The 27,980-nt window shown below is 42.2% G+C and overlaps 1 protein-coding gene across 7 annotated transcripts in view; it reads right to left on the bottom strand.

The window, feature by feature from the left end:
- ARHGEF6 (Rac/Cdc42 guanine nucleotide exchange factor 6) overlaps positions 1–27,980 on the bottom strand; it is a 117,439-nt gene that overhangs the window by 76,260 nt on the left and 13,199 nt on the right. For all 7 annotated transcript variants that reach the window (XM_065914911.1, XM_065914912.1, XM_065914910.1 and 4 more), the window contains 3 exons: positions 10,127–10,211; positions 7,835–7,959; positions 6,044–6,245 (listed from right to left, as the gene is read on the bottom strand). In XM_065914911.1, the coding sequence (XP_065770983.1) occupies positions 6,044–6,245; positions 7,835–7,959; positions 10,127–10,211 (412 nt within the window). The remainder of the gene's footprint in view (positions 1–6,043; positions 6,246–7,834; positions 7,960–10,126; positions 10,212–27,980) is intronic.

Below are 27,980 nucleotides of genomic sequence, written 5' to 3'. Positions count from 1 at the left end.
TCTCCCTCGCTAAGGTATATGCCTGTTGGCGGTGAAAAGTTAAAAAGAAATCTAGTGATAACTGGTTTTCTCTGGATGTGAAGGATCTGTGTGATACACCCTGGGGATTAAAACAGGAAGTCTAAATATAAAGCCCAATCATGGTTTTGGATTAGAATAAATAGGAAGAGTCATTTCTTAATCTGCCTTAATACAAATTTAATTAGCCATCTACCTAATCCCCTCATTTGACATCTATATTTACCTGCAAAAAAGAAGTTTTAGAAGGATTTATTGACTCCTTAACTGAATCAGCTGAAGAAAACAGAACTTGCTTAAAATATCTGCTCCAATCATATTTGCCTCAATAGGCAGGGAAATTTTAATGCAAAGTCCTGATAAAACCTTCACCCTTTCTTGGTAACAAAGACAAAAATTTTAAGGGGAGATATAACCTACTGTGTTACTGAGATATAACTTACTGCGATGTAGTGACAAACATGATTTTGGTGTGTAAACAACAAGGTCATTTAGAAGTTACCACTAATTTTGAAGAAAAAGACTGAAAACAGGATAAATCGCTAATTTTCTTATTTATAATATATCTGAGTTAAATGAAACGATGGAGAAAAAAGAGCTTCTGTAGTTTATATAATGACTAAGTTATTCATACATGTACTTTTCAAGAAGTAAGACCCTTGAAAAAAATATTTTTTCCTCAAAATGGGGTTTATTTTTCTCATGTGACAAGAAATTGAAAGGTGGCCAGCAGGACTGGTAACAAGAGCTTCCTAACGTCACCTGTGTCTGAGTTCTGTCATTCTCGCGGAGAGGCTTTTGTTATCATGGTCACAAAAAGTTATTCTATCTTCAGCCTTAAACTCATATTGAAAGATGTGTGTGTGTGTGTAAAATATTACACTCAAATATTCTATTTCTCAACTTTCTACAGTAGTAGAGTGGTGGTTCTGTAAGTCCTCAGAAATCAACCTCCTCCAGAAGAGAGGAAGAAACTGTCTCCAGGGCTTTGGCCATAATTATCTCTAGACAAAAGTTACAGAGGATTTCTCAAACTTAAAAATCCATTCCCCAAGGGCAAACTTACCAGAGCATGAAGTGCTCTTGTCAGTGGAACAAAACTCTGCACAGCTCTCCACCGCGGAGCCAGCAGAGCCATCTGCGGGCTGAGGGTTGCCTGGGACTGGAGTTCCTTTGTTTGATTTCTAAGACAAAAGAACCTGTAGCATCAGCCTGAATTGCAGGCTACCATGAATGAGTATTCCAGAATTCCTGACTCTTCCAGTGATCTCTGTGTTACACATCTGACCCAACAGTAAGCAGGTAGAGATCACAGAAGTCCTCTGTTCCATGCCTGATTCAACTTTATAAAGGACCCAGAAGTTGTATAGCAGAGGGGTTGAAAATTCCAAATTGAAGGTTTCGTTTCTTTGAGCTACACATTTAATCTAGAAATCATTTTTAAAGACTCTTTAAAGATAAATGTTCTTTCCTAAGTGGTCACATCACTATGGATTTTATGGAAAAACATTCCAAAGTTGACAAGTATCTTCTAAGAGTTAGTCACTCAGTCGTGTCTGACTCTTTGTGACCCCATGGACTATAGCCCACCAGGCTCCTCTGTCCATGGAATTCTCCAGGCAGAGCATACTGGAGTGGGTAGCCATTCCCTTCTCCAGGGGATAAAACAGAATAACATTGAGTTTATATTGTCCTTCAGCAGCATTCTAAGTAGATTGTGGCCTTCTTACTGTTTTGGACAGAAAGGTATGGGTGGCAAAGGATTCAAGTTGGCAAAGAGCTGATACCTACTTTCCCAACAAGATGTTTGCATTACACCAAGTTAATCTCCTCCACAGTCCCTTAAACACTCTCCACTTGAACTACCACAGATCTTTCATGGTTTTCATTCTCCCCAATCACTACAACTTATATCGTCGTCCTCTCTCTTTTGGACCTATCCACACGGCCTCCGTGTCTTTGAGGGTTCAGCTCAAGTCCTATCTCCTCCAGGAAGCCTCTCCCAACCTCTCCAGTCACAGTGCACTCTGTCCACTGATGATCTGCTATCTATTTGACACTTCATCATCCACCACTTTGTAGTGTCCATTGGCAGTTTAATCTCCAGCTCTTATCTCTCTCCCATGCTCTAAATTCATCCTGCCAACCTGCTAGAAATCTTCAGAATGATAACCTGCTGGTGCCTCCACTCAACATGTCCAAAACAACTCATCATCTTCCAGTACCAATCAGCCCCAACACACACACACACACACACACACACACACACACACAACCTCCTATCTTCTCTGTTAAGGGAGTTCAGCATGTACCAAACATTCCCTATGTCTAAAGCACTACATTAGGCACTATGGACACAGAAAGATATACAAATGTGAATAATTTCCGTTTGACCTCCTTGTCAGGATGAGCTGGGTACCTCTCTTCTGCGCACCATTCTCCAGACTACCTTGTATTTAGAACTTATCATTCGATATGCTAGTAAGACCATCTCCTCACAAGACTATGAACACTACGAGGGCAAGAGGCATGCCTCAGGTTTCTGTGCCTCACTGGTGCCCTCATCATAGAACTGATATCCTACTTCTGGCAAATAAACCTTTGCTGCCCAGCTAGGTGGATGACACTGCATGCCCTTAAGGAGCTCACCATCAACCTGGACCCCTAGACTTGGCACTATGTTCACCTCTTCCCTTTCCTCGTAGCTAATCATCAGCAAGTTTTCTTGATTCTGTTTTCACAGTATCTACTGTATCCATCCACTTTCTCTTCTTCTCCACGGTCATCAAAGTCGATTGCTGGGACCTCAGCAGTAGTCTTTACTGCTTTCCCCACATCCTCCTTGATTATCCCCACCACTTCCTTGCCATCCAGCCCCAACATCACCACTAGAAATATTTCTCTAAACCACATGCAATCCCCGACTTGCAGCTTGTCACTGACAGCCTTCTTAAAGTAGCTCCAGTCACACCCCTTCTCTTCACTCACCTGACCCTCAGCCCAAATCCTCCTACCACTCACTCCATGCTTCCCTACTTCTCAGCTTTAACTTAGTAACTGCTTCTATCCTCTGCCCATCAGAAGCCTCTTTTCATCATTCAAGACCCAAGTCAAGTGGTTCCTTCCTCTTAGGTTACTGTTAATCAAACAATTTCTTTACTTTTCCAACCGCTTTGTACATATAACTTTTGTGACTCTGTCCTAATCTGTCATGTACACACCTATCCTGACTACTATACTGCAAAAAGTCCTTGGGGGCAGAGTCCATGAGGACAGATTATTACAACCCCCTCCCCACCAAGTGGGCTTTCAGGAGACCCAAGTTCAATTCCTGGGTCAGGAAGATCCCCTGGAGAAGGGATAGGCTACCCACTCCAGTATTCTTTGGCTTCCCTGGTGGTTCAGATGGTAAAGAATTCGCCTGCAATGCAGGAGACCTGGGTTCAATCCCTGGGTTGGGAACCCTGGGTTGGGAAGATCCCCTGAAGGTGGGCATAGAAACCCACTCCAGTATTCTTGCCCAGAGAATACTCATGGACAGAGGAGCGTGGTGGGCTACAGTCCGGGGTTGCAAAGAGTCAGACATGACTGAGTGGGTAAGTACAGCACAGCCCCACCCAGTACCCATGAAATACTCAACGAACAAGTTGAACAGAATTGAATGACCTGCCCCACAACATTCATTCATTTTACTAATATTTGCTGAGCCAAACCAACAGAAAAAAACATCTCTGCCCTTGTGGCACTTATATGCTAATGGTATAATACAGATGGAAAATGAAATAAATAAGTAAATATACATTGTTAGAAATAAACGGTAAAAAAAAACAAACCTACAAAAGAGAAAGGGGACAAGAGTAGAGGGAACAGGGTCCGATTTCCCCCTGGGTGACCAGATAAGATGCTACTTCGAAGTCAACAAGGGAGCAAAGACCTGAAGTAGGTAAAGGTGGAGGGACAGCAGGTGAGGCAGAAACCTGTCTGGAACAGGCAACCAGGAGGCCCGCGTGGCTGAAGTGGGACAGGTGAGGGGGAGAGAGGTCAGAAAGAAGGTCAGAGGGGACACCAGAGGCCAAATCCCGGAGGCCATGTAGAGTATTGGGATGACCTTGACCTTCACTGCTTTTGAGATGGGAGCCATTACAGTACTCAAGTTACATTTTAAAAGGATCATTTTAAAAGTACCCTCTCAATCATTTTAATAGTGCTCAAGGTACATTTTGAAAGTACCCTCTGGCTACTGAGTTTAAATTACACTATAGGAGTGACAAGGACAGGGGCAGGGATGCCAGTTAAGAAGCTACTGCAATGAACTAGGTGGGAAGTGGTCCATACTCTTCCAGTCCTAGGCATTCCCTGATGGGCAGGCCTCCTGACCCCAGTTAGCCAGACCTATTCTTGACAGCTGGAAAAGAGTTTCTAAGGGTTAGGTTCCCCGGGTGCTCAAACAAGAGCCAGAGCTTGCCAAGTGCATCCTTAACTGAGTTGTAAACCAAAGAGAGTTTAGGAAAAACTCAAAGAGAAGGGGTCCAAGACCAGGACCAACAGCTCAGGGTGGTTGGTTCACAAGAGAGGAGCCAGACTACATGCTACAAGGCATCTCAGTAAGGGGCACGATAAGTAGTGTGGCATGCTGTCTGCTACCTACATCCCCTCAACAATGCTTGGGATTCCCAGGCCAGGCCAGGAAGCAAGCGCTGTTCCTTTTACTTTTCTGATGAAGGCATTGAATCAGTGAACAAAGTTAGGGTGAATTTGTCAAATTATTTAGAGATGCTAACAATCAGATTATTCAAATTAAAAGATAAAAAAGGGGTAAAAATCGGCTGTGAAAATCATCAAAACCAAGGAAATTCCAGGCAAAGCCCACGAAAATACTTCAGGGCTCAACAGAAACTCCTTGATTCCCAGTACTAAAAGATACTAAGACATTTGCACACACACATATAATTATAAATCTGTTAGTAAATACTCATTCCATTAAAGGAAATGCTCCACCTTCACCCAACACACAACACAGAAAAGCATGAAGCTAAATTTTAGCTCAAATACTTTAGGGAAAAGCTCCTAACAGTGGTTATCTGGAGGAAGAGATGAGAGGGGAACTTTTATTATCTCCATTATCTCTTTTGATAAGTTTTAACTTATAGTGAGCCTATAATCTTATTATATAATAGTATTAATTTTGAGGTATTAAAAAAGCAAAAAAGACATCGACCAAGGGAAAAAAATATACCAAGGAGCTAACTACTCAAAAGGAGCCCCTGGGTAAATAGTCTTGAAGCATGAAGAGCTATAATAGTGTGAATAACTGAACCTTATTTTATCTGTATTATGACATTTTTATAATGCTAGGGATTTTTGTTGGTTTTGTAATATAAGCAAGATTTCGTTTTTTGAAGAATAAAAGGCAAGTAAGTTACCTAAGAAAGTTCTAGAATGATTACTGATGAGTGATTAGATTGCATTTCTCTGGGTATCATCATGAAAAAGGGTAAACGGTTAGCAGTGTGCAATGAGTTTAAGGGCAATCTTATTCAGAATCAAAGTGGTCAGACAGTTTCCTGCAGCCTTGTGATTGTTATTTCTCCTACATATCTCTGAGACATTTAGACTTAAGTCTGCTCGAAGAGCTTAGGGCTAAAAAAGGAAAGTGAGCACATGGCCTCTCTTATTATTGTATTCTGCCATCATCAGTGATTCTTGGAGTAGCAGGAAGGACTTTGTAGATGGGCTACATGGGCTAGAATTAGTAGCAGAAGGGGACATAGTTAAGGTGGAACAGTTGTCTAAGCTTTGAATTCTTTTGCTTTTTTAGTTTTTTGCCGCCTTGATGTAATCCAAATACAACTTGGCTTCAAAATATCTAATCACAGATTTTTTTCCCCCCAGTTCTGTGCTAGTCTTTTTTACATATACCAGTACAAACAATTCTGTGAACCAATGAAAACTGCAAGATTTTCCGTCCAAAGACCAAGAAAATAGAAGAGTCAGAGTCAAAAAAGCTTTGAAAAGATTGACTTACCACTGGATTTAATTTCTCGGACATAATTACTAGGGAACCAGCCCGTTCTCCCATTTAATGTGCCTTCCCACCAGCCTCCTTCTTCAACTCTAGTGACGTAAATGATGTCCCCTTTACAGACAGACAGCTCATCTTCATTAGTCTGCTTAAAGTTGAATCTTGCCTTTACTATCAACTGGTGACTTCCATTTTCCGTCATCTCCTGGAGAAATAAAAGTCACACCAGATTAGGTACTCATCTCAACGAGGCTGGGGCAGAAATTCTATGAATTTAGACAAATAAAGTAGGGTGACCAAGGATAAAACCCCAGATCTATCTCAGCCTTGAATCTTTAACTTAGGAATGGGCCTAACATAGGTAGGCCTTGCAGGGGCACAGGCAGTGAGAAGGGGACTAATAAAGTCCTCAAAATTGTAGGCAAACTTTTGCATTTGTGAGAATGCCTATTTTGAAGGGGGTCATGCCTTCACTTCCTTGTCCCCCACCAGTTATCTAAAGATACTACTTTTATTTTTTTGGCCACACCACTCAGCTTGTGGGGATCTTAGTTTCCCAACCAAGAATCAAAGCCAGGCTCCCCACAATGGAAGCATGGAGTCCTAATCACTGAACTGCCAGGGAATTCCTGAAAGATACTTATTTAAATGAGCTAGGAAACAAAGTAGATTAATAAACTATCCCACTCTGCCTGTACCCAACACCCAGACAAAGTCTTACATAATTACATGACCAAGATTAGGTACTAAACTCCTCTCATAAAATCTGCCTCCCACCTCCCAATTACTAAGAATATCTTAAATTGGCTAAGGCTTAGTCATATGCAAAGATCAAATATCCCATAGTTACCCAAGTCAGGAGCTCTTAACCTGTCACAGGTCCCTGAGAAGATGATAGCACAATGTGCCTTTACCCAAAACAGAGACTAGTAAGTTCAGGGAGAAGATTTTGCATACAATTTGAGAGGACCCAAGGGGTATGGAACCGTACAGTGTTCATCAGCTTCTGAAAGGGATCTCTGATCTCAAAAGGTTAAGTGCTTTGGAAGTAATTAAAGTACTTTGGAACTAATAGCTCCTGATGGCTTAAAGCAAGTGGGTGGATTTTGACAAGGAATAAAGGTCTCAAAAGAGCAGAAGCTAGGGTGCTTCCTTCCAAAAGAAAGCTCCCATTAAGACCAAATGCAATGATAACTGAGCCATCCCAATACAGGAGCTCCTCTCGAGCTCAATAGGAACGCAAAGAGAAAAAGAAAATGGCAGTGATGCTGATGAGAACAAGTAATATATATTGATTGTCTGCACTGTGCCAGGCGCTATTTAGTTCTCTAATAAGCTGGGGGCAGGGGGCGGGGGTTACGGGGAAATAACAGCAAACTTCCCTCAGGAAGTCGGACTAAGAGCTGACATTTGCATAGGGTTCTCAGTTGCTCAATTCTAGAAAGGGATGGGCTTCCCTGGTGGCTCAGACAGTCAAGAATCTGCCTGCAATGCAGGAGACCTGGGTTTCAATCCCTGGGTCAGGAAGATTCCCTGGAGAAGGGAATGGCTACCCACTCCAGTAGAAAGGGATAGAACTTTGAGGCTTCCACCCTGACTTTCTGACTCTGTGGCCCACATGCCTTTGATGCATTCCCTTGGGCCAGCCTGAATTGGGGTGAGGTTCCAAATTCATTTTATCACAACCCCCAAACCAACAGGATGGTATCTCACCACCTATGGAGATGTAACAGAGACAACCATCAAATTTTATGGATTTAAAAACAGGCCAGGGGAATCGGGGACCATACTTACCACTGGCTTTGACTGCCTTTGCAGTCCTGGAGCTGTGCTAGAAACTGCTCCCTGTGGGTTTGTCTGAGAACTATTAGCAGCGCTAAGAGAAGAGGAACGTCCACATGGCCTTTCTGAGAGCTGATCTGTGAAAAGAGGAAAAGGCACCGTAAAGAGAGCCCCTTGTGTCAGAAAAACGTCTCCAGCAAAATATTATCTTTCACGGGACATTATCAAAGGCAATCTGACCAGACTTCTAACTGTTCCATGATGAACATGCTGAGCTTGTTTCATCCCCCCTTCCCTCCCTTGCAGTGGCCAACTTCTTTCTTAACCTTACTGGCCATTGTTCTCCAGTAGAATGAAAAACAGCAACACAACCACATTTTCTCTTAACCCGTTTATCTACAACTCTTTGCTCTTGAACCCGTTGCAACAGTATGCCCTGTGATCCCCAGCAGAACTATATTGGGTACCAAACAGCTGTCTGTGGCTCTTATTACTTTGAAATATTTTAAATTTCTTGCTTTGTTTTTTGGCCCATAACTGAGTGGTTCTTTTCTTCCTCACATGGAGCAGTCTATGTGGCACATATAATGTCAAATCTCCCTTGTGCCTGGGGGATGGGAGAAAGAGAATGGGAGACAACGTGTGTCTGGGAAAGATGCAGTCTTGATACTAGAATCTTTTTTTTAACTCAAACTCAAGAGTCTTTTCCTTGAAACCATGTGAAATTCGATCAGCCCAGCGCTGAGTTGGGTGTTTTCAGAATGCCCAGAGCATACTAAACGGAGGAGTTGGCTCCCTGACAAATTCAAATGAGAGTTCTTTTCCTCTCCATTTATTTTTAAAAGATATAAACTGCAAAAGTCTAAAGCCCAAACAATCCCTAGGCGACAAGCTCAGTATCCAAGTAATTTCCTTGATGCTGTGGGTTTTAACTTTCACCTCCTTGTATTTTATAAATATCTGTGGCAAGGGAAGAGACTGTAAAACTTGCTAGGAGAGTTTGGCAAAGGAACATATAATTTGTATGGCATAATGTTAGAATTATACGATCCTCCCTGCCCAGAACTGGATAGTTGTCATGTGTGTTAAATATAGTTACTTGAATTAGCTGTACTTTCTGCTACACGCCTTGCAATAGCGCCAAAGCATTTTCTTCCAGAAAGCAAAAGAACAACTTCAGAGAAGTATTTTTACATTTATTGCTATTATATACAGCTCTTTTGACTAAAACTGTAATTACTTGATAGCTTCCTAGATGCTCCAGCCTCTTTGGCACTTGATTATATTGTCTGTTCTTGTTCTGTAATTGTTTCACGTGGGTAAGTCGAGTCTCCCTAAATAGATGGTAATTTTCTCCAGGGCGGGGACCACGTCTTACACTTCTTTTGTAGCACCTGGTGGTGCTGGGCACACAGCGTGTTGACTTTCCAGTATTTTGAGCAGCAAGACCCAAGTTGGAGCATCGGGGCTCTAGAGTCAGTGAGATGTGGGTCTGAATCCCAGATCTGCTGCTTACTTTCTACTCGAGCCACTATGGGCCTGACCTTCTTTATCTGTAATATGGACCTAATACTGACACCTACTCCACCTACTCCCAGGCTTGTTTCAAAGATTGAATGAGACTACTGATGGCTCTTAGGACAGCCATGACCCGTGGTAAGGGCTCAACGTATTTTAACTATGGTTATTATTGTCCTGCTCTCAGTAAGATACTGTAGCATGGAAGGAAAGAAGCTATCCTTTAAGGTTATCATCATTTGGTTCACATGTACTAGGATTTACATATATTTCATTCTACCAATGTGATGGGTACTAAACACTTAAATAAATGATATTCTTTTCTCTCACTATGAACCTGAGGTTTCATTTCCAGTGCAAGGTTACTGAAGGGTTCCTTAACATGGACAAAGACATACTGAAAACTATGAGAAAAAAGAATATGTCTCTGGCGGGGAAAGGGAAGTAACGGCTGCATTTTGTAAACTTTATGAAAAAAGGAACTGATCTTTTTCCTTTTAATTTTCTGCCTTGTTATACTCAGGGGCCTATTTGATAGCTTTGAATGAAATTGCTTCTTGATTCTTATTATATTAAGGGCATTAGAAAAACATCTGTAATAGTTATGTTGAAATCCTAAAGTATGACGAATTAAAGCATCTGGCACCCATGGGGTTCTTTTAAGGGGAAGAGAGAAATCTGTCCCAAGGGCACAGTTGTGGCCATAGTCGGATCCTAGAGGAATCAGAGACACGTGAACCCAAACATGTCACCCAGAACCCCCCACCCATTTCAAGCCCTACTTACCTTCTGTTGCTTTGTTGACAGCTAAAAGAGTGTTCAGAACCTTGGAGAAATTGACCCCTGCATAAAGGTCATCAGGATCAAATATCTATGAGAAAGGAAATTGAAACTGTTAAGACACTGTAAGTATTCAACTCAACAAACCAAACTATCAGAAGGCCACTTCCTCCAGCTCTCAGGGGAAAATAATGTAAAAGCCAAGACCCAAACCTCTGTATACCTTTGGGAAAAAATGAAAGCGGCAGCAAAGCCGCCTAATGACATGTGGCAGCCATCAGTGAGTCAGAGAGAAGCAGTAATGGGAAATGAGAACTACGCCGAGTGCAGGGCCCACCAGGAAATGCACAGACCTGCTCTTCTGACCTGAACCCATCAATACTCTCGGCCCAGTTACCGGAAACCCTGTGCTGGGTTACAGTCAGTGCCCATCACCTACCGAAGGAGGGGGAGCCTTTGTGACACCCTTTCCTCAGTACAGTTTATTCACTGTTCTCAGCCAGGCACTATCAGCAGTGCCTTCCTCTCTTCAGTCCCTCCTCACTGCGGCCACCCACTGGGTCCCAACTTCACACTGCCCAAACTTCCAGCCTAGGCCTGCCTCTTGCTCCCAGCCTCAGTGCCCAGTTTCTGCCGCTTGACCTTGCCCCTCTCAGCTCATCTTCATGGATCTGACCCTTGGCCAGTCTGAGCCTCTAGGTTCTTCCTGGCCTTAGGTAACTTTTCCGGATATGACCTCTGGCCTTCCTGGTATTGCTCAACTGCTGGCAGCAAAACACTGAAGAAATACAATATTTCACTTGGCCAGTTGCAACCATCATTCTGATATCCCACTGTCCCTAGGGAAGATACCAAGCAGTTACTGTTTTAAAGACAATTGTTCATTTAAAAGTATATTCAATATCTTGTAATAATCTATCATGGAAGTGAATCTGAAAAGGAATAGATCTATAGATGTATAAGTGAATCACTTTGCTGTACATCTGAAACATTGTAGATCAACTATACTTTAGTAAAAAATAATTTCACAAATTTAAGAATAAAATTTCAAATGCATTCAATGTATTAAAGTGTATGGAGATATCTTCTAGTTTCATAAATGTGTATTTGAAACTAGAAGTCTGCTCAAGGACAGGTTCAACCTACTAATCTGCCAGTCAATGATACAGATCTATGTATGTTTTAGTGGCTAAGTCTTATTCGACCCTTGTGACCCCATGGACTGTAGCCTGCCAGGTTCCTCTGTGCATGGGATTTCCCAAGCAAGAATACCAGAGTGGGTTACCATTTCTTTCTCCAGGGGATCTTCCCAATCCAGGGATCAAACCCACATCTCCTTCATTGGCAGGCAGATTCTTTACCACTGAGCAACCTGGATTCCCAGATTTATATATACATATCTATTGTGCGGTGCCATGCTGTGCTCAGTTGTATCTGACTCTTGGTACCCAATGGACTGTGGCCCACCACACTCCTCTGTCCATTTCCAAGGCAAAAATACTGGAGTGGGTTGCCATTTCCTTCTCCAGGGATCTTCCTGACCCAGGGATCGAACCCACATCTCCTGCATTGGCAGGTGGATTCTTTACTACTAGCACCACCCTCCAATGCTTAACCAGATGCCCACTTTGTGGATGGAAATACACCTTCTTAAAACATTTGGTTCCAGAATGTCAAGAAGTTTGCATCCTTTTTTCCCCCAGTGTAGTGATGGGAATAAAATGTACCTTTTCATGTGGGGCATGGTTGGTAATGAGCCTAAGATTCTGAAGGATCTGTCTTCCCATCAGGTAGAGACATTTGTTCCATTTCTAATCTGCATGTTTTCTGGGAGCTATGTCAAGATCCAATTTTATCTTCTTTGTGTACATATTCTTTAAGACCTAAAATCTGTCTCTTGAGTGAAAATATATAGTATCCATTTTTTTCCCACATTTGGGAGGGAGGCCGTCAGTGTAAACAGTATATGCAAATGTGGGCCTCTTCTGAGACTCACAAGTCTATTTAATCAATGAACGTTTTGCATTCAAACTTAAAATGACTGACGAGCCCAATCACATCTAAAAATGAGATCCTAATATACTTCTAGCAAAGGGGAGATGTCAATATTACTAAAGAGTTAAAGGACACTACAATCCAAATATGTTCCTGAATGCTACAATCTAAAATGCAAAGGTTTCCAGGAATAAATGGATAGGCATTCTGTTTTAGTTTGCCAAGATCTGAGTGAACAAGATGCAGCAGACCCTAGAGAGACTATCAAGTATCCCATGGGATTCCAGACTTCTTGCATCTCCCTTAGAAGTGATATCAATGGGAAAGTGTTAATAACATGTATGCCAAAATGGTAACAAAGCAAAAAACTCCTAGTGGGAGTGTGAGCATGTGTATGCATGTGGATGTGTGTATTGGGTAGATGTGGTGGAGATGAGTAGTGTCTAAAATAATAAATGGATGTAAATATTAGCAGAAAAAGGCCGAGAACTGTGATTAAAAAAAAAATCCACCTTTCTTTTGAGGTTGCTCCTTATTCAGGTTAATTGACCTCCTATAGGCGACCACACTGGCAATATTCACTTGTATTAGTCGTTGTTTAGTCGCTCAGTCATGTCCAACTCTTTGCAACCCCATGAACTGTAGCCTGCCAGGCTCCTCTGTCCATGGGATTTTCCAGGCAAGAATACTAGAGTGGGTTGGCATTTCCTTCTCCAGGGATCTTCCCGACCCAGGGATTGAATCCACATCTCCTGCATTGGCAGGCGGAGTCTTTACCACTGAGCCACCAGGGAAGCCCCTTTGTGTTGGTACTTGGCTGAATTTGAGAATAAAGACACTGATCAGAAAATGAAACATGCATCAGCAAGAGGCACTGCATCTGCTTGAGGGAAGCTGGCTGCACTATACGCAGTTCCCTTTTTTAGAAAACCTCAATACACTAGAATTTACCCACAGATGCTGTTCTGAAGCACTCGGAACTACATAGGAAGAAGTTGGAAGGGGCCTCTCGGGACGAGTAGAGAAGGCAAAGTCTGAGGGTTATGATTTCTGTGCCAATGGAAAGTTAGAACCATGTCACCCTCCACTGCACCACACCCTCACGAGCCTCACGTGGAAAAACACGGAACATTCCGTTCCAGACCTTCTTCCTCGCTCTTAAGATTGGTCACCTACTAAAATGGAAATACTGTCTATAGAAAGTGCAATACTTTCAGCTGCCATCAGTCTTTTACACCTTAGTGGAAATGAGAGGTGTGTGAGACCAAGTTTAGAGATGATGATGTGGAGAAAAACCAAGGGCACTGGCACCTAGCTTGGAAAAAGCAAGGGAGACTCCCCCACCATGGAGAGGTTATGAGGTAACTAGATTCCAATACAAGTCACTTGCCTAGGATTAATCCCAATCATTTACATGTACAAAATGGAGAACCAATTCCCCTTTTCTATCTGCAAAGCACTGGGATGGTGAAAAGGTAATGCAAATTTGTGCTCAGATGCTATATGTGATTTCCCAATACAATGGCCAGATGACACGCATCTCTGGCTTCTCTATGCAAGCTTCATGCACCTGTTTGGTGTCTCTGGTATGAAACTGAGCTTCAGATTAGCTGAACTTTATTTTTTTTTAATTTTTTTTTTTTTTTTTTTTTTGTCCACACGATGCAGCATGTGGGATCTTAGTTCCCCGACCAGGGATTGAACATGTGTTCCCTGCACTGGAAGCATGGAGTCTTAACCACTGGACCACCAAGCAAGTCCCTAGATGAACTTTCTTGATACTTATTTTGGTGCAGAAATTAGCTGCTTAGTTCCAGTTGGATCTGTGAAGGTTGGATGAACAGCAGGATTCCCTCCCTCCATTTACCGCTACTGTGAGGCAGACAGGAAAGAAAAGATTGCTTCTTAGACTACAGCTCAACAGTTTCAAGGTCCCAGGCCTGTCATGGAATGAGGCAAGGTTCAAGAATAACAACAACAAAAAAACATTTACTCTACACTGGGTAAGCAATGGAAAGACAGGGAGTAAAGTCCATTAAAGATTTTAAGTATTTACATAGAGCCAGCCTAAGGTCTAATCCTACATCAGCAGCTGAAATCAGACAAGGCCTTTCATTTTTAAATGTTTCCCCACATTTTTCCATTTTGGATACCCACAATGGCAGCAAAACCTATTTTCCATCCACTAAACACCAGGTGTTAATTCTGAACCATTAGGGATCTGCCAGTATAAGCTGCACAGAAGTTAATATTTATATGGCTTTACAAATAGATCCTTTTTGGAGGAGTTTTCAGTTTCAACATGTATGCTATTTTATGACATCCTCCCTAAACTGACAAAAGTAAGGAAGTGCAGGAGAAGACACTCCCCCAACCATTTGGTGATCTTACTGCTACAATTTCCTGATTTACTGAGCCCTTGCTATGTGCTATGGGCTGACACCATCCATTCATTGCCCTCGATTCTCCCAGCAAGCCTGTAATCTGGGTACAGTTATTTTTCCCATTTTAGAGATAAGTAAATGGTGACTCAAAGTAAGTAGTTAAGTCACAAAGCAAGAATGTGATGGAATCAATAAAAATATACAAGAAAGTGCTCTGAGGAGCATTTTAGCCCTGTATGCATACTTGAGAAGTTTTACTGTGTGTATGTTAGTTGCTCAGTCATGCCCCAACTCTTTGCAACCCCATGGACTGTAGCCCATCAGGCTCCTCTGTCCATGGGATTCTCCAGGCAAGAATACTGGAGTGGGTTGCCATTCCTTTCTCCAGGGGATCTTCCTGACCCAGGGATCGAACCCAGGTTTTCTGCATCGCAGATAGCCTCCTTAGCATCTGAGCCACCATGTTTTCCTGACATTAAAAAGATGAGAATGAAATCTGTGAGTTTGTACATGAAAAGAAATCCCTTGCTGCTGTCAGTACAAGGAGTACTTTTACCACCTGCAGCAAGTTGGTTACAATCTCTAAGACAACTCAGTTCAACTAATTGTGACAAAGAGAAACTCACCTGTATGAGAAGACTGTCTCTGCAGGGGTTTGCCTAACTCCTGTGCTGTCTTTCTCATTTCAGGGGGCAGCCCTGACCCAGCAGGCACCTCGTCGTGTTTGCCAGAAGGGGTTCAGGGCTGCACTAAACTCCTGTTTGGTCGTCTGGTTCCATCGTTCATATACATTAAGTGTTGGCTGATGGGGTGGGGGGTGGAGGATCCGGCCCATGGTTACAGGACCAAGTGAAACCATTCCTCAGCATCATGCTCTAAGCATCTGCGTTAACCAGTCATAGCCCCAGCCACATCCTCCTTAAGACAAGAAGCCATACCACAAACCAGTTCAGAACTCAGTGATGCCTCTAATGTCATGTGGCTTCAGTACCACTCAGGGCATTTCATTTAAACCTAATTCAGGGTTTGAGGGGATCACAATAGACTCCATCACTCAACTATTAAAGCCTAATCAACTGCAAAGCAAGTGATTCAGTGAGACCACATGGATATAGCTTATGTTTCAGGCCCATTTAAAAAAAAATACTTTTTTCAAATATTTTAGGAACATTCCATCTCTTCCTTGTTCTTCTTGTTCTTATTGAATAAGATCTTAAATTAACTTAGACCATCTTGAATCACATTCTCTAATCCTCACAGCTGAGCACACTGCCTCTGTTAACCCCTGAACTTTGGAGGAAATGTCATTACGTTGTGCGACAGAGCAAGCAAATCTGAGCTGCTTAGTCATATTTCACTGGATGGCAGTGCTCCTGGCTCAGTAAACATGACCTGGGATGCTTCCACCCAGCTCCTCCTAAAAGCAGTCACCCAGTCAGTAACAAATAATCTCTCATCTCAGAAAACTGGACTCACTTCGATACTGTTATTCCACTTACTAGAATACAGGAGTTAGCATTTATACTCTGCTTGGTTTTAAATGATAACTCTTCCAATTTGATATGGTACAAAGCCTGCTCGCTACTTCTCTCCCTTATTTCCTTCCTTTCTCTACACTTCAGCCATTTAGAGAACAAGGTCTGACTTATGCACGTAGCTGCAATAACATTGGTGTACTGAAAAAAGCACCAATGTGAGGGTGAGGAAACCTTGACTCTAATCCAAGATTTGTCACTGCGGGGCAGTTGTGAGGACTCAAGGAAAGCAACACTACTTTCTTTGTGTCTCTGTTTCCCATCTGGACGGTGAGAGATGTCTTTGACCAAAGGAGTGCAGTAAAAGGCCTGCTGATTCATCCTCTGAACAGAGGCTCCCAAAGGCAGCATCTTGGCTGGGTCCCCAAGGTCCAGAATCTGGTCTTCAATTCTCAAGGCTCTTGAAAATAGACTCACATTAACCATGTTCACAAAAGGCTAATACATAAAGCGAAAAGCCAATGTACTAATTTTTTTTAGAAAATGAACCATTAAGAGGATTGGATCCTTCCATTTTATGGTCTAGATCACTCTCTCCCAACAGAGAAATCTACATGGTAAGCCAAATTACAATCAGAAATTTGTTGGATAATACAGAATCAGAGCAAAGGGAGTCTGGGGTATCACAGCCTAACATAATTATTACCTGTTTACAGCTGATTTTTTTTTCAAAATGTCATTTTTAATTGGCTTATTTATAAATTCTGTCTCTATCTTGCTGCCAGTGCTTCATGGGACTCGCACTGCAATTGGGGATGGCTTTGACCATCTATATCCTTTTGTTTCTGTAGATTTATACAAAGCTACTTTAGATAACTAATATGGGCTTCTTGATGACTTGGACCTCATGATATCCAGAGCCAGGAAGCCCAGCTTCATAGAGCTCCTGTACAACGAGCAAAGGTCTGAGCGTAATTGTTACTGCTCACGCCTCATCTCGAAATCCCCAAATCCACTTCCAGATGACTTCCTCAGCATCACTGACATCAATGCATCCAACTTTATGATCTCCATTCTTCCTTGTCAGCACATGTTTACGGCAAAAACCACTTTCTCCACAACAGAAATTTATCTTCAGTTGAGTAGCAAGTGTTCAGGAAAGAGGCAAAGGAATGAGGAATGATATGGGCATCCTGGTGGAAACAGTGCCAAGATTAAAAGGAGAAACAGAGAGGACAACTGGCTTTGGATAATCTCACCAAAAGGAGAGTAGATGTGAAGGAAAGGAAAGACGAAATCTCTCTTGTCAATAGCACTTGCCAAGCCAAGGAGGGAAGCCGGTGACCTAGAACCAGCTGCCGCCCAGCCAGATGGCCGCTGTGGCCCACCTCCCGCCCCCCACCTTCCTCCTGTGCCCCTGTCACTAGACTCACACAAGCTGCCAGTTTTGAGGGGTGGGGCGGACAGACACAAGATGCCCCAGCTGCTGGAGCATCTGCGCACCAGAGCTGGGGTGTCCTCCCAGAGCCCCAAGTCCCCACCCCTTCAGAGAAGGCAACTTGTTTCTTAGTCTTGCCGATTGGAACAAGGAGCATATTTTCCCAGAAATACAGTGTCATCCCCGCCATTTAGTCTCTCTGACATCTGTAATTCAGTCACATTAGTTATTAAACAAGCCGCTGTGGGCTGGCCAGAAAACAGCCACCGTGTAGCACCATATTTCTATGGGAAAATGTGTTGTGTGCTCCTTACAGTAACTTAAAAACAAACTTTTGGAAAATCCATTTTTATACTGAAGAATGCCTGAACATGGGGTCCCAAATCAACATCTTCATCCTTTATACTTCTTCCTTGTCCTTTCATGTAAAGGATGAATTAAAAAGATAAAAAATTACCCTAGATATTCCAGGTACTATTTCTTTTAGAACTCCCCATGATGAATCCAGCCATAGGTATAAAGACCATGAGAAATCTAACAGCCGAGAGCTCCCGCTGGTTTAATTGTCCAGGCAGTGAAGGAGGGGACTCTTCTGTGAATACAGGGTTCCCGAAGCCCCTGCTTTCTATGATTTAGGCTCAGAGCCCGAAAACCTAGTAGAAGCAACTGCTTCGTGACAAATTCCATGCACAGGAGAGACTAGTGTTACATGTTGTTGCTCAGTCGTTCAGTTGCATCCAACTCTTTGCAACCCCATGGACTACAGCACGTCAAGCTTATATCAATTAATCATCACTCACTGGTGAACTGGTAAGGTGGGCTATCAGAGAAAAATAAGTCCCATGAAGCCAGTCTTTTAAAACATCTTCATGTCTGGGTGTCGGGGAGGGATGAACTGAGAGTTTGGGATTAGCGGATGCAAACAATTACTTATAGAATGAATAAAAAACCAGGTCCTCTGTCATCCCCTTCTCCTCCTGCCTTCAATCTTGCCCAGCATCAGGGTCTTTTCAAATGAGTCAGTTCTTCGCATCAGGTGGCCAAAGTATTGGAGCTTCAGCTTTAGCATCAGTCCTTCCAATGAATATTCAGGACTGATTTCCTTTAGAATTGACTGGTTGGATCTCCTTGCAGTCCAAGGGATTCTCAGGAGTCTTCTTCAACACCACAGTTTGAAAGTATCAGTTCTTTGGCGCTCAGCCTTCTTTATGGTCCAACTCTCACATCCATACATGACTACTGGAAAAACCGTAGCTTTGACTAGATGGACATTTGTCGGCGAAGTAATGGCTCTGCTTTTTAATATGCTGTCTAGGTTGGTCATAGCTTTCCTCCAAGGAGCAAGGGTCTTTTAATTTCATGGCTGCAGTCACCATCTGCACTGATTTTGGAGCCCAAGAAAGCCTGTCACTGTTTCCATTGTTTCCCCGTCTATATGCTATGATCTTAGTTTTTTGAATACTGGGTTTTAAGCCAGCTTTTTCACTCTCCTCTTTCACTTTCATCAAGAGCCTCTTTATTTCCTCTTCACTTTCTGCCACAAGGGTGGTGTCATCTGCATATCTGAGGTTATTGATATTTCTCCCTACAATCTTGATTCCAGCTTGTGCTTCATCCAGTCTAGCATTTCGCATGATGTACTCTGCATTTAAGTTAAATAAGCAGGGTGACAATATACAGCCTTTACGAGCACAAAGCTGAGGGAGGGAGGTGGGCAATGGATACAGGAGTTCCCCCTCTGGTAGTCTCACCCATTGCCTTCCTTAAAGTCCTCCACCCTCATGCCTCTCTTTCTTCTTGCTGTCTGCATAGATGGCACACACATAAGCTCTCAATCAACTCCACTATAATACTCTCTACTTGTTCTGCAGGATTTAAGCTTAGCCCTGGCTTTGCCATTGGAAAGCCAACTCTGCAGCACAGTGTCCCCCAGCCCTGGTCCAGCATTCAATACATATGGGACACTCAATAAACCAACATTCATTGGTGAATTGGTAGGGTGGACTATCAGAGAAACTGAAATAAGCCCCATGAAGCCAGTTTTTTAAAACATTTTCATATCTGGGTGTGGAGGAGGGATGGACTGGGAGTTTGGGATTAGCAGATGCAAATTATTACTTATAGAATGGATAAACAACCAGGTCCTACTGTATAGCACAAGAAAGTATATTTGATATCCTGAGACAAACCATAAAGGAAAAGAATATAAGAAATGTATAACTGAATCACTTTGCTATACAGCAGAAAGTAACATAACATTGTAAATCAACTATACTGCAATAGTATTAAAAATTTTTTTTCATCTCTGGATCTTCAGTGTCTAGAAGAGTGTCACATAGTAGGTGTTCAATATCTGTTTGATGAATTACAGTTTAGAAGCTTGCACCAATTGGTGATTAATTATAATTGAGGAAAAGGCATTGTCAAGATCACAAGTAAAGACAAAAAGAAACATGATTAGCAAAGAAAAAGAATCCATTTCCATATGACTTTTCAGGAAACATCTGTTATCTAAAATAACACACACCTGTGCTTGTCCCCAAACTGAAGCCCAGTGACTCTGAGGTGACTAAAGATGCTTCAAGCTCCACGGTGATGGATTTCAGTGACTCATGTGCCCATGCAATTTCTGGCTTGTCTCAGGTGGTACAAATCTCCTCCCAAAGCACCATGATGTGGGCACTATAGAGAAGGGATGCTGGAAAGAACTGTGAGATGTTACTGTTTGGCTGGCTGGGTTATCTTTTTTTTTTAAACGGTCTATTGTAAAACAGCTTAAAAGACAGCCACTACGAGCCACATTAACCTGTTCATCCTTTGCTTTAAAACAGAGTCCAAGTCCCAGCAGGGCACAGTGGGACATGACAAAATACGGCAAAGTAACCCACGAGAAGGAAGAAGCGGTGACAGGCAATTGGCAAGACTACAAATCACATGCCTGAAGTCCCTCTCACACCAGCTAATCTGGCTGGGAAGGATGTTGTGCCAAAGTTTCTCCCACTTTCTTTCTTTCTTTTGAGATTACCTTCAACAATTCATTTGGCAAAGACTTTTGGCATACTTTGCTTACTTCTCTATGTGAGTCACTTCTTCAAAATCGTGCCCTTTTCAGAGATGCCCATCGATGCCTAACAGACATCAATCAACCAATTAATGAATAAGTTAATTAATTTTCCTCCATCTGACCCCAAACAAGATCTGTGCCTAGGAAACCATCCAAACACAGGAAGGTGGGCATTCAGGAGCTCAGACATCCAAGCCAGCATGAACAGTGCTTTCTGTTAAAAGTCACGTCTTTCAGCCTACAGTAACCTTGCCTATGACTGCCTACAAGATCAAGTCCACACTCTTCTAGCCAGCATTCAAAGTGCTTCTCAAGCTGGTCTCACCACTAGCAAGTGCGTCATTTCTTACCATCACCTCTATGTATGCCCCAGAATCCTTTGCTTCCTTCACTGTGCCGCTCTCTGCTAGGCACCCTTCTCTTTATGAACAAGGTCCCTCAATCATCTGAATTGTAGCGGGTCTTCAGGGCCCATCCTCCATCACTCTCCTCCATAGGGTCTTCCTCCAACATTCTACCTCAGTACACAATGCGCTTCTCTTTCCACTCTGTATTGTGCTTTAGACTCTGGCATCATGGCCACCTAGCCAGACATCCACTGTGAAACTCCATGACTATTTCCGATACACATGCTGCCTTTTCCCACAATGCTCAGCACTTGCCACATAGACGATCCACAAACATTTGCCGACTATTCCTCTTTCCTTTCAACCTAAAATTTAAGTGGCTATTTCTTCCACCAGAAACACCTATCCTTGGGCCTACCTTCTCCAGAAGGAAAGACGGGGAGAGGTCATTTTTTTTCTCATAGAACTTGCTAAATCAGGGCTCATATATTTTCCATCACATGGGAAGACAGATGTTTGTTTTTGAAGAATATGATTGAGAGAAGAAAAGAATGCTGATAAAGCATTTACCTCACCCAAAGGAAGTGCAGTTACTGCCTGGGACCACTTTGGAGAATCAAAGTTAGAGTCCTGGATGTGCAAATCTCACACTTGAAATTGTAGTGAAATTGACAGAGTTTGGGTAACACAAGGAATAAGAAGTGACCTGAGGAAGGGAAAGGCAGAGAAAGTCTTCCATATGACACTGTGTGACCTAATCTCTCACATTTTTTTTTCTTTTTCTTTTTTGTCTTTTTTAAACTTTTAAAAACATGAAACAGGTGCTCCATCTTGATGTAAAGTAACTGAGTAATTCTAACTAGGAGAGACCCAGTTTTCCTGTTAGCCTTATTTTCATCCACTAAAGAGTCACTTCAATAAATAAAGTCAGCTCCTGATAATCTACATATAGGCTGTTATATATTCAAGCTATCTAAAATTAATTCTTAACAATTCATCCACTCATTACCCATTCAACAAATATTTACTGAACACCTGGCATATGCCAGGCACTAATGCATAAATTTGTTTTAAGATAAGAAATAAAACAGATGCTACATAAAATCTATCAAATAAAAAAGTCCCTACAAGTATACACTGTCAAACATTATTTTTCATTCTGTTCTCTTTCCTTGAAGGTGATTTTTTTAATCCCCAATCAAGATTTCCCCCAATTCTTTCCCAAATACCAGCATATCTTCAAAGAATGCAAGCGGGTTATTTCACAGTAAAAATGCTGATTTACACTATCACAACACACATTTCTCCAAAGAAGTGGTTAAATTTCTTTGGTTAGTAAAATACCGAATTCTCTTGGTTTGCATACATTTCTCAGAAATCATTGGTAAGTAGCCCCAGTTTGCTGGAAACCTAGGCATGAAGAACAGACAAGCTATTAATACAAGACAGAATGTTCCTCAGTGTTGAGGAACTGCTTCACAGGGCCAGCTCTTCATAAAAGCTGTTCACAGCTTGACCCCTTAAAGATGCCTCTTAAAGTAATGCCCGCGATTCCAAAGGGTAGGGAAACCTGCATGTTTTGTCTACGGTGAGACAAGCAAGTCCTTATAACACTTTCACTCTCTGCTTTGCAAACTACTGCGCTTCATCTCACCTTAATTTAATTCCTTCTCTTCCCCATTGCCCTATTCAATCCCTCAATTGACATGTCTGATCTCTGTAATAATATTCAAGTCCCTAAGAAAGTATAAAGCTGGGATTTTACTCTATTTCTCTAAGCAGAACTTAATTAGGAAGGTAAATCTTCTGCCAAGAAGTCAAATAAAAATGACACGTGACTAGACGTCATCTGAAGCCACACAACCCTCTGTGTGGTAGGGTCCAGTTTGCCAGGGTCTGACAAAGCTGGGAGCTAATTAGACAGATGTCTGGTGTTGTAAGTCTTTCTTCCAGATGACAACGGAAGAAGTGGCAAGGTCAATGTTGAAATGTAGATAAGGAGCAGCCTTCTGGGCTGAGTGGACATACACCTCCTCTAAAAACAAAGGTAAGCAAAGGCCCTAAGCAATTGGCCAGACCTTGTACTTCCCTTTGGTGCTAACCCCAGGGTCATCACCAATGGCTCTGCCTACCTTATGCTGTGTTGGCAACGTCCTCACCTCTCAGACTGATCCTCGGGGGGTCGCCTCAATGATAGCATATGACCAAATTAGAAAGGGGCTGGAGCAGGGGAGAACTGGCCAAGATTGTGTGGTCTTAATAAAGGCCTGTATTGTGCTCTGTTGCCCCCAGAAACAGCCTGGATTCGAATCAACATTAAAACCAAATTAGAGTTGAGTTAGATTTAATTCCAACAAAATGCCTTCCTTTTGGTATTATCAGCACACATTCAATTCAATTCAGAAGCTATATGTTTCCTTTATAAGTATTACATACCATGGGGGGTTTTGTTTGTTTTTGTTTTTTGTAGAGAGGCAATTGATTTTTATTTTCCCCCCTCAACTGTGCTCAATTCAACAGGTCTATTACTTATTTCCTGGGAGCAAAGGGGAAAGCTTTTGTCAGTCATCACCAAAAACAAAAAACCATTTGTTGAATTGTTTAATTCAACTAAAACAAAAAGCAAACTGCTCTGGGGTGGATTTTTAAATTTCAAGCTATAGTAATTATAAAACGAATATCAATACCTTTGTTTTAAAAGACACACCTACTATTTTATCCAGGTAAACATGAGAAACTGAAAATATCCTTTTAAACATTCTCCTAGTTTATGCATAGACTAGAAAAGAGTGAAAAGCTTTCCTGATTTTTCAATTCCAAGAGGAATCCGTCCAAACCGTTTCTATTATTAGCACACAAAATGGTAGCTAAAGAAGTTACTGTGGTTAACAACTGAATAATTCATAGTCTCAGAAGAATTCAGTCGCTTTGTCTTCTCCAGTTCCTCTTTAGAACTGGATCCCCAAACATATTTCGCGTCCTGAGTTGTTATAAAGAAAACCATATACAAATTTCTTCTCAAAACTTAAAAATCAGCCACGCTAAGCACTAAAAACAACAGCAAGACATTAGGCTAGAGACTTAACAGGAACTTTTATAACCAGTTCATGAAACTCTTAAGATTACACATATATTACCAGAAATTAGAGTTACAGCTTCCAGTTTCTGTCCCATGGCTATTACTGGGCTATAACATCACCAAAATTTAAACTGTCTTTATGCAATCTTTCAAATAAAATATGTAAACACAGTAAATATGACCTACAAATAATTTTCAACACATTTCAACACCCTCTAAAGTCAAATTATTTTCTATGACGCGAGACACTAAGAATTTCAAGTTCAGAAAAAGAAAAAAAACCCACTTCAATTAGTGAGTGAAAGAGGTTAATAATGTTGGCAGGATGGAGTTCTGCTGTTCACCAGGAAAACAGAGGTCAAGCCCACCACCACTCTTCACCGAAGATTCCCAGAAATGGTCAACTTTTATTTGTCTTTGGAAGAAAGATGTTAAGTATTAGAAAATATGTGGCGATTTTAACCTTCAACTTTATTTTCTAACAACGTCTTTCCAAAAACAAGCAATCTCTGCCAAATAAAGCATAGAACTGTGAAACAAGATGGCTGGATTTTCTTTTTCCTGGTTTACATTTCATCCTCGTCTAAATTCTCACTGGAACAAGTTTAAAACCTCAGAACTCCAGGTGAAGCCATCATTCCCCAGAGGCCACAGTTTACCCTTTCCTGTCTCCAAGGGCTTTTATTTTCTTTTATTATTTATTTCGCTGCACTGGGTCTTCATTGCTGGGCAGTCTTTCTCTAGTTGTGGCAATCGGGGGCTACTCTATAGTTGCAGTAACTGGGGGCCTCTCATTGCGGTGGCTACTCTTGTGGAGCACAGGCTCTAGTTGTTGAGGTCTGCGGACTTAGTTGCTCTGCAGTATATGGGATCTTCCTGGACCAGGGATTAAACCCAGGTCCCCTGCATTGCAAGGTGGATTCTTAACCTCTGGACCACCAGGAAAGTCCCAAGGCTTTTTTAAATGTTAAAATTTCTCAAGCAAATCTTTCTATAAATCACGATTCCCTTCTTAAATAGAGTTTGCCTAACCTGTCAACAAGAAAAAAAGTGAACCTTTTTTGGATAATGCAATGTGATCATTTGTGAACACTAGTCTACTAGGATATATTAAAATTCCAGGGACTGCTTTGATGGTTCAGTGGTTAAGAATCCACCTTCCAATGCAGGGGATGTGGGTTCAATCCCTAGTCAGGGAACTAAGATCCCACATGGCCCATGCTGCAACGAAGACCCAGTGCAGCCAAAAAACTAAAATACAGTTAAATTAGGAAATAATTAGATGTTAGTGAGAATTTACTCAGTGCCAGGCACTAAGCTAAGTGCTTTACTTCTCTCATTTAATGCTAAGAGGTAGCATATATCTAATAATAAGAACATAATATATACCTAATATTACCTAACATTACCATGAAGAAAGGGCTTCCCTGGTGACTCAGTTGGTAAAGAATCTGCCTGCAATGCAGGAGACCTGGGTTCAATCCCTGGGTTGGGAAGATTCCCTGGAGAAGGGCATGTCAACCCACTCCAGTATTCTTGCCTGGAGAATCCCATGGACAGAGGAGCCTGGCAGGTTACAGTCCGTGGGGTCATAAAGAGTTGGACACAACTGAGCGACTAACACTTTTCACCATGAAAGAAATTATCATATAATTCACAAGTGGCTACCTCAGGTCAGTTCAAGTCCAAAACTCAAGCTCTTAGCCATTGCACTACTACACGACTTCTCAAGAACAAAGGCTCCCTGAGCAGAAATCAGACCCAGACCAAGGCGGAGAAAGTTAGAAATTCTGGCCACTAGACCGCACAGCATGTGTTGGGTTACCTGACCCCATACCAAAAATGCCCGGATGGTTATGTTTGGCAGTCTGCTTTTTTATAGTTTTTGTCTCCTGCTGATTTCACTGCTTCCATGTTTCACATAGATATAGACTTTCTACCATCACCAGCAAGTCTAATCTGGAGCAACCTCTATTTTCCCTTTATCACAACTTTCCATTTAGATGCTCTTTTCCAGTTTACAAAGTGCTTCCACATACCTTATCTCATCTAATCTAATTTTCTAATCAGTTTGGGGATGAGCAACCAGATTACCCATAATTCCAACAGGCTTCGATAAATAAAAGCAATTAGGTTCTGAGTGAGGGCTTAAGGCAGACTCCTAGGAATGAAGTGCACATGTCCAAGGACAAAGAGCGGGCATCTCTTTTGCAGTCCAGACCTTGCCTGACCACTCAGTCATTCTAGCAATCATTCATTTAATAAATATTTACTGAGCACCTGCTATGTGCCATGTTCTGTCATGACTGCTGGCATTATAAGGATGATCAACCTCTAGTTCCTGCCTCTGAGAAGCCCCAAGACTAGTAAAGAGAGAAATGTGATCACAGATTACCATGCTGAGAATGGGCAGGCAGCAAAAAGGTAGCTGTGCACAAAGGATTATGGGGAAATGGATGCTAGCTGCCCAGTTCAGCAGAGATTTTCTAGACGATCCAAGGCTGATGAGGTTCTCAGCTTGGTGGCAGACTCTAGGGGTTGCTGGACGGCTGAACTCTAAATAAATCAGGGAAATAGTTCTCGACTCTGGCTACACATTAGAATCACTTAGGAAGCTTTCAAAACCAAATAGTAACAAGACCACTTTGGAAAATTGGGGGGGCAGCACTTACTCAGGCCAAACATGCACATACCCTATGACCCAGCAGTTCCATTCTTATGTATAAACCCAGCAGAAATGTGTACCAGAAGACACACACAGGGATATTCATAGTAGCATTGTTCATAGCAACCCCAAACTGGAAACAACTCAGATGTCCATCAACAGGTGAATGGATAAAGAAAACAGGGGACATCTACACAATGGAATACCACTAGCAAGAAAAAAGAAAGGACAACGAAGCACAGACTCTAGGGCGCCTGGGCTCAGTAGCTGTGGCACAGGGGCTTAGTTGCCCTGCGGCATGTGGAATCTTCTCAGACCAGGGATCGAACCTGTGTCCTCTGCACTTGGCAGGCGGATTTTTAAGCACTGAGCCACCAGTCCCAGATGTGTTCAGTTTGTAAGGATCCAACAAACTCTTTACTCAAGACTTGTGCAGTTTCCTGAATTCATGCTGTACGTCAATATAAAATTTACTTAACATTAAACAAAAAGAAGAAGAAATAGTGAGGAAGGCCTGGATCTCACTGTAGACCAATTAACCCAAAAGTCCAGTGTGGGTAGATCCTAATATTTGTATTTTTTTAAAAACACCCCAAGTGGCTCTGATGTACAGCTATGTGTGAAAACGAAGGCTAGGTGTTGCCATATTCTCAATAGCTCCGTTGGGTTAACAGCCTGGCACGTTGCAAAGGGAACAAGTTCTGAAGTAAGGAACATCAGTGATTACATTCTGGCTCTGTTTTGCACTGGCAGTATGTGGCATTTGTCTGGATCATCCCCAAACCTCAGTTTCCACCAGTGTATAATGGGTACAATATCCTCTCCCTCCTAGGATTGTTGTCAGGATGAAATGAAATAAAATACTAAGAGCACCTAGCACGCAACCTAGAACACAGCAGGTGCTTGAGAAATGGTAGGTACCCAACTCCTCTCCCTCCTTCAAGTCTAAGTTCCTAAGTCTCAGCCCAGTGATGAGCAGATCGCTGCAGACGAACAAAACTCATACTCTCCGGTTTCTCCTCCTGAATGAGTTTCTTTGTAAAGACTGAAGTAATATTATACTTGGGCTAGTGACGTCAGATGAATGTCAGACATTTCTGGGCTCTGGGGGCTCACTCTGTTCAACACTGCTACCCCCAAAGACGACTGGAGAGGAGGCAGACCATAGATCAACACCAACCACAGACCCCCCTGTGGAAAGCTTTGTCCCTGACCTCATGCCTAGTAACCCCACCAGTCCTATGAGCTGGCAAGAAAGAACAGAAAGAAATAGTAGCTTGGAAGATCTACCAGTCACGATATGTACCAAATGAGATACTTTTGTATCAAATGACATGTTGTCTTAAAAACAAAGCAGAATCATGGGCTGAGAGCAGAAGTTTCAGGTGAGAGTTTTGATGACACCACCCCACT

The sequence above is a fragment of the Muntiacus reevesi genome, chromosome X, assembly GCF_963930625.1.
Source record: "Muntiacus reevesi chromosome X, mMunRee1.1, whole genome shotgun sequence".
In the NCBI taxonomy this organism is placed as follows: Eukaryota; Metazoa; Chordata; class Mammalia; order Artiodactyla; family Cervidae; genus Muntiacus; species Muntiacus reevesi.
The sequence above is the reverse complement of the archived record's forward strand: the minus strand, read 5'-3'. Positions and strand labels throughout refer to the sequence as shown.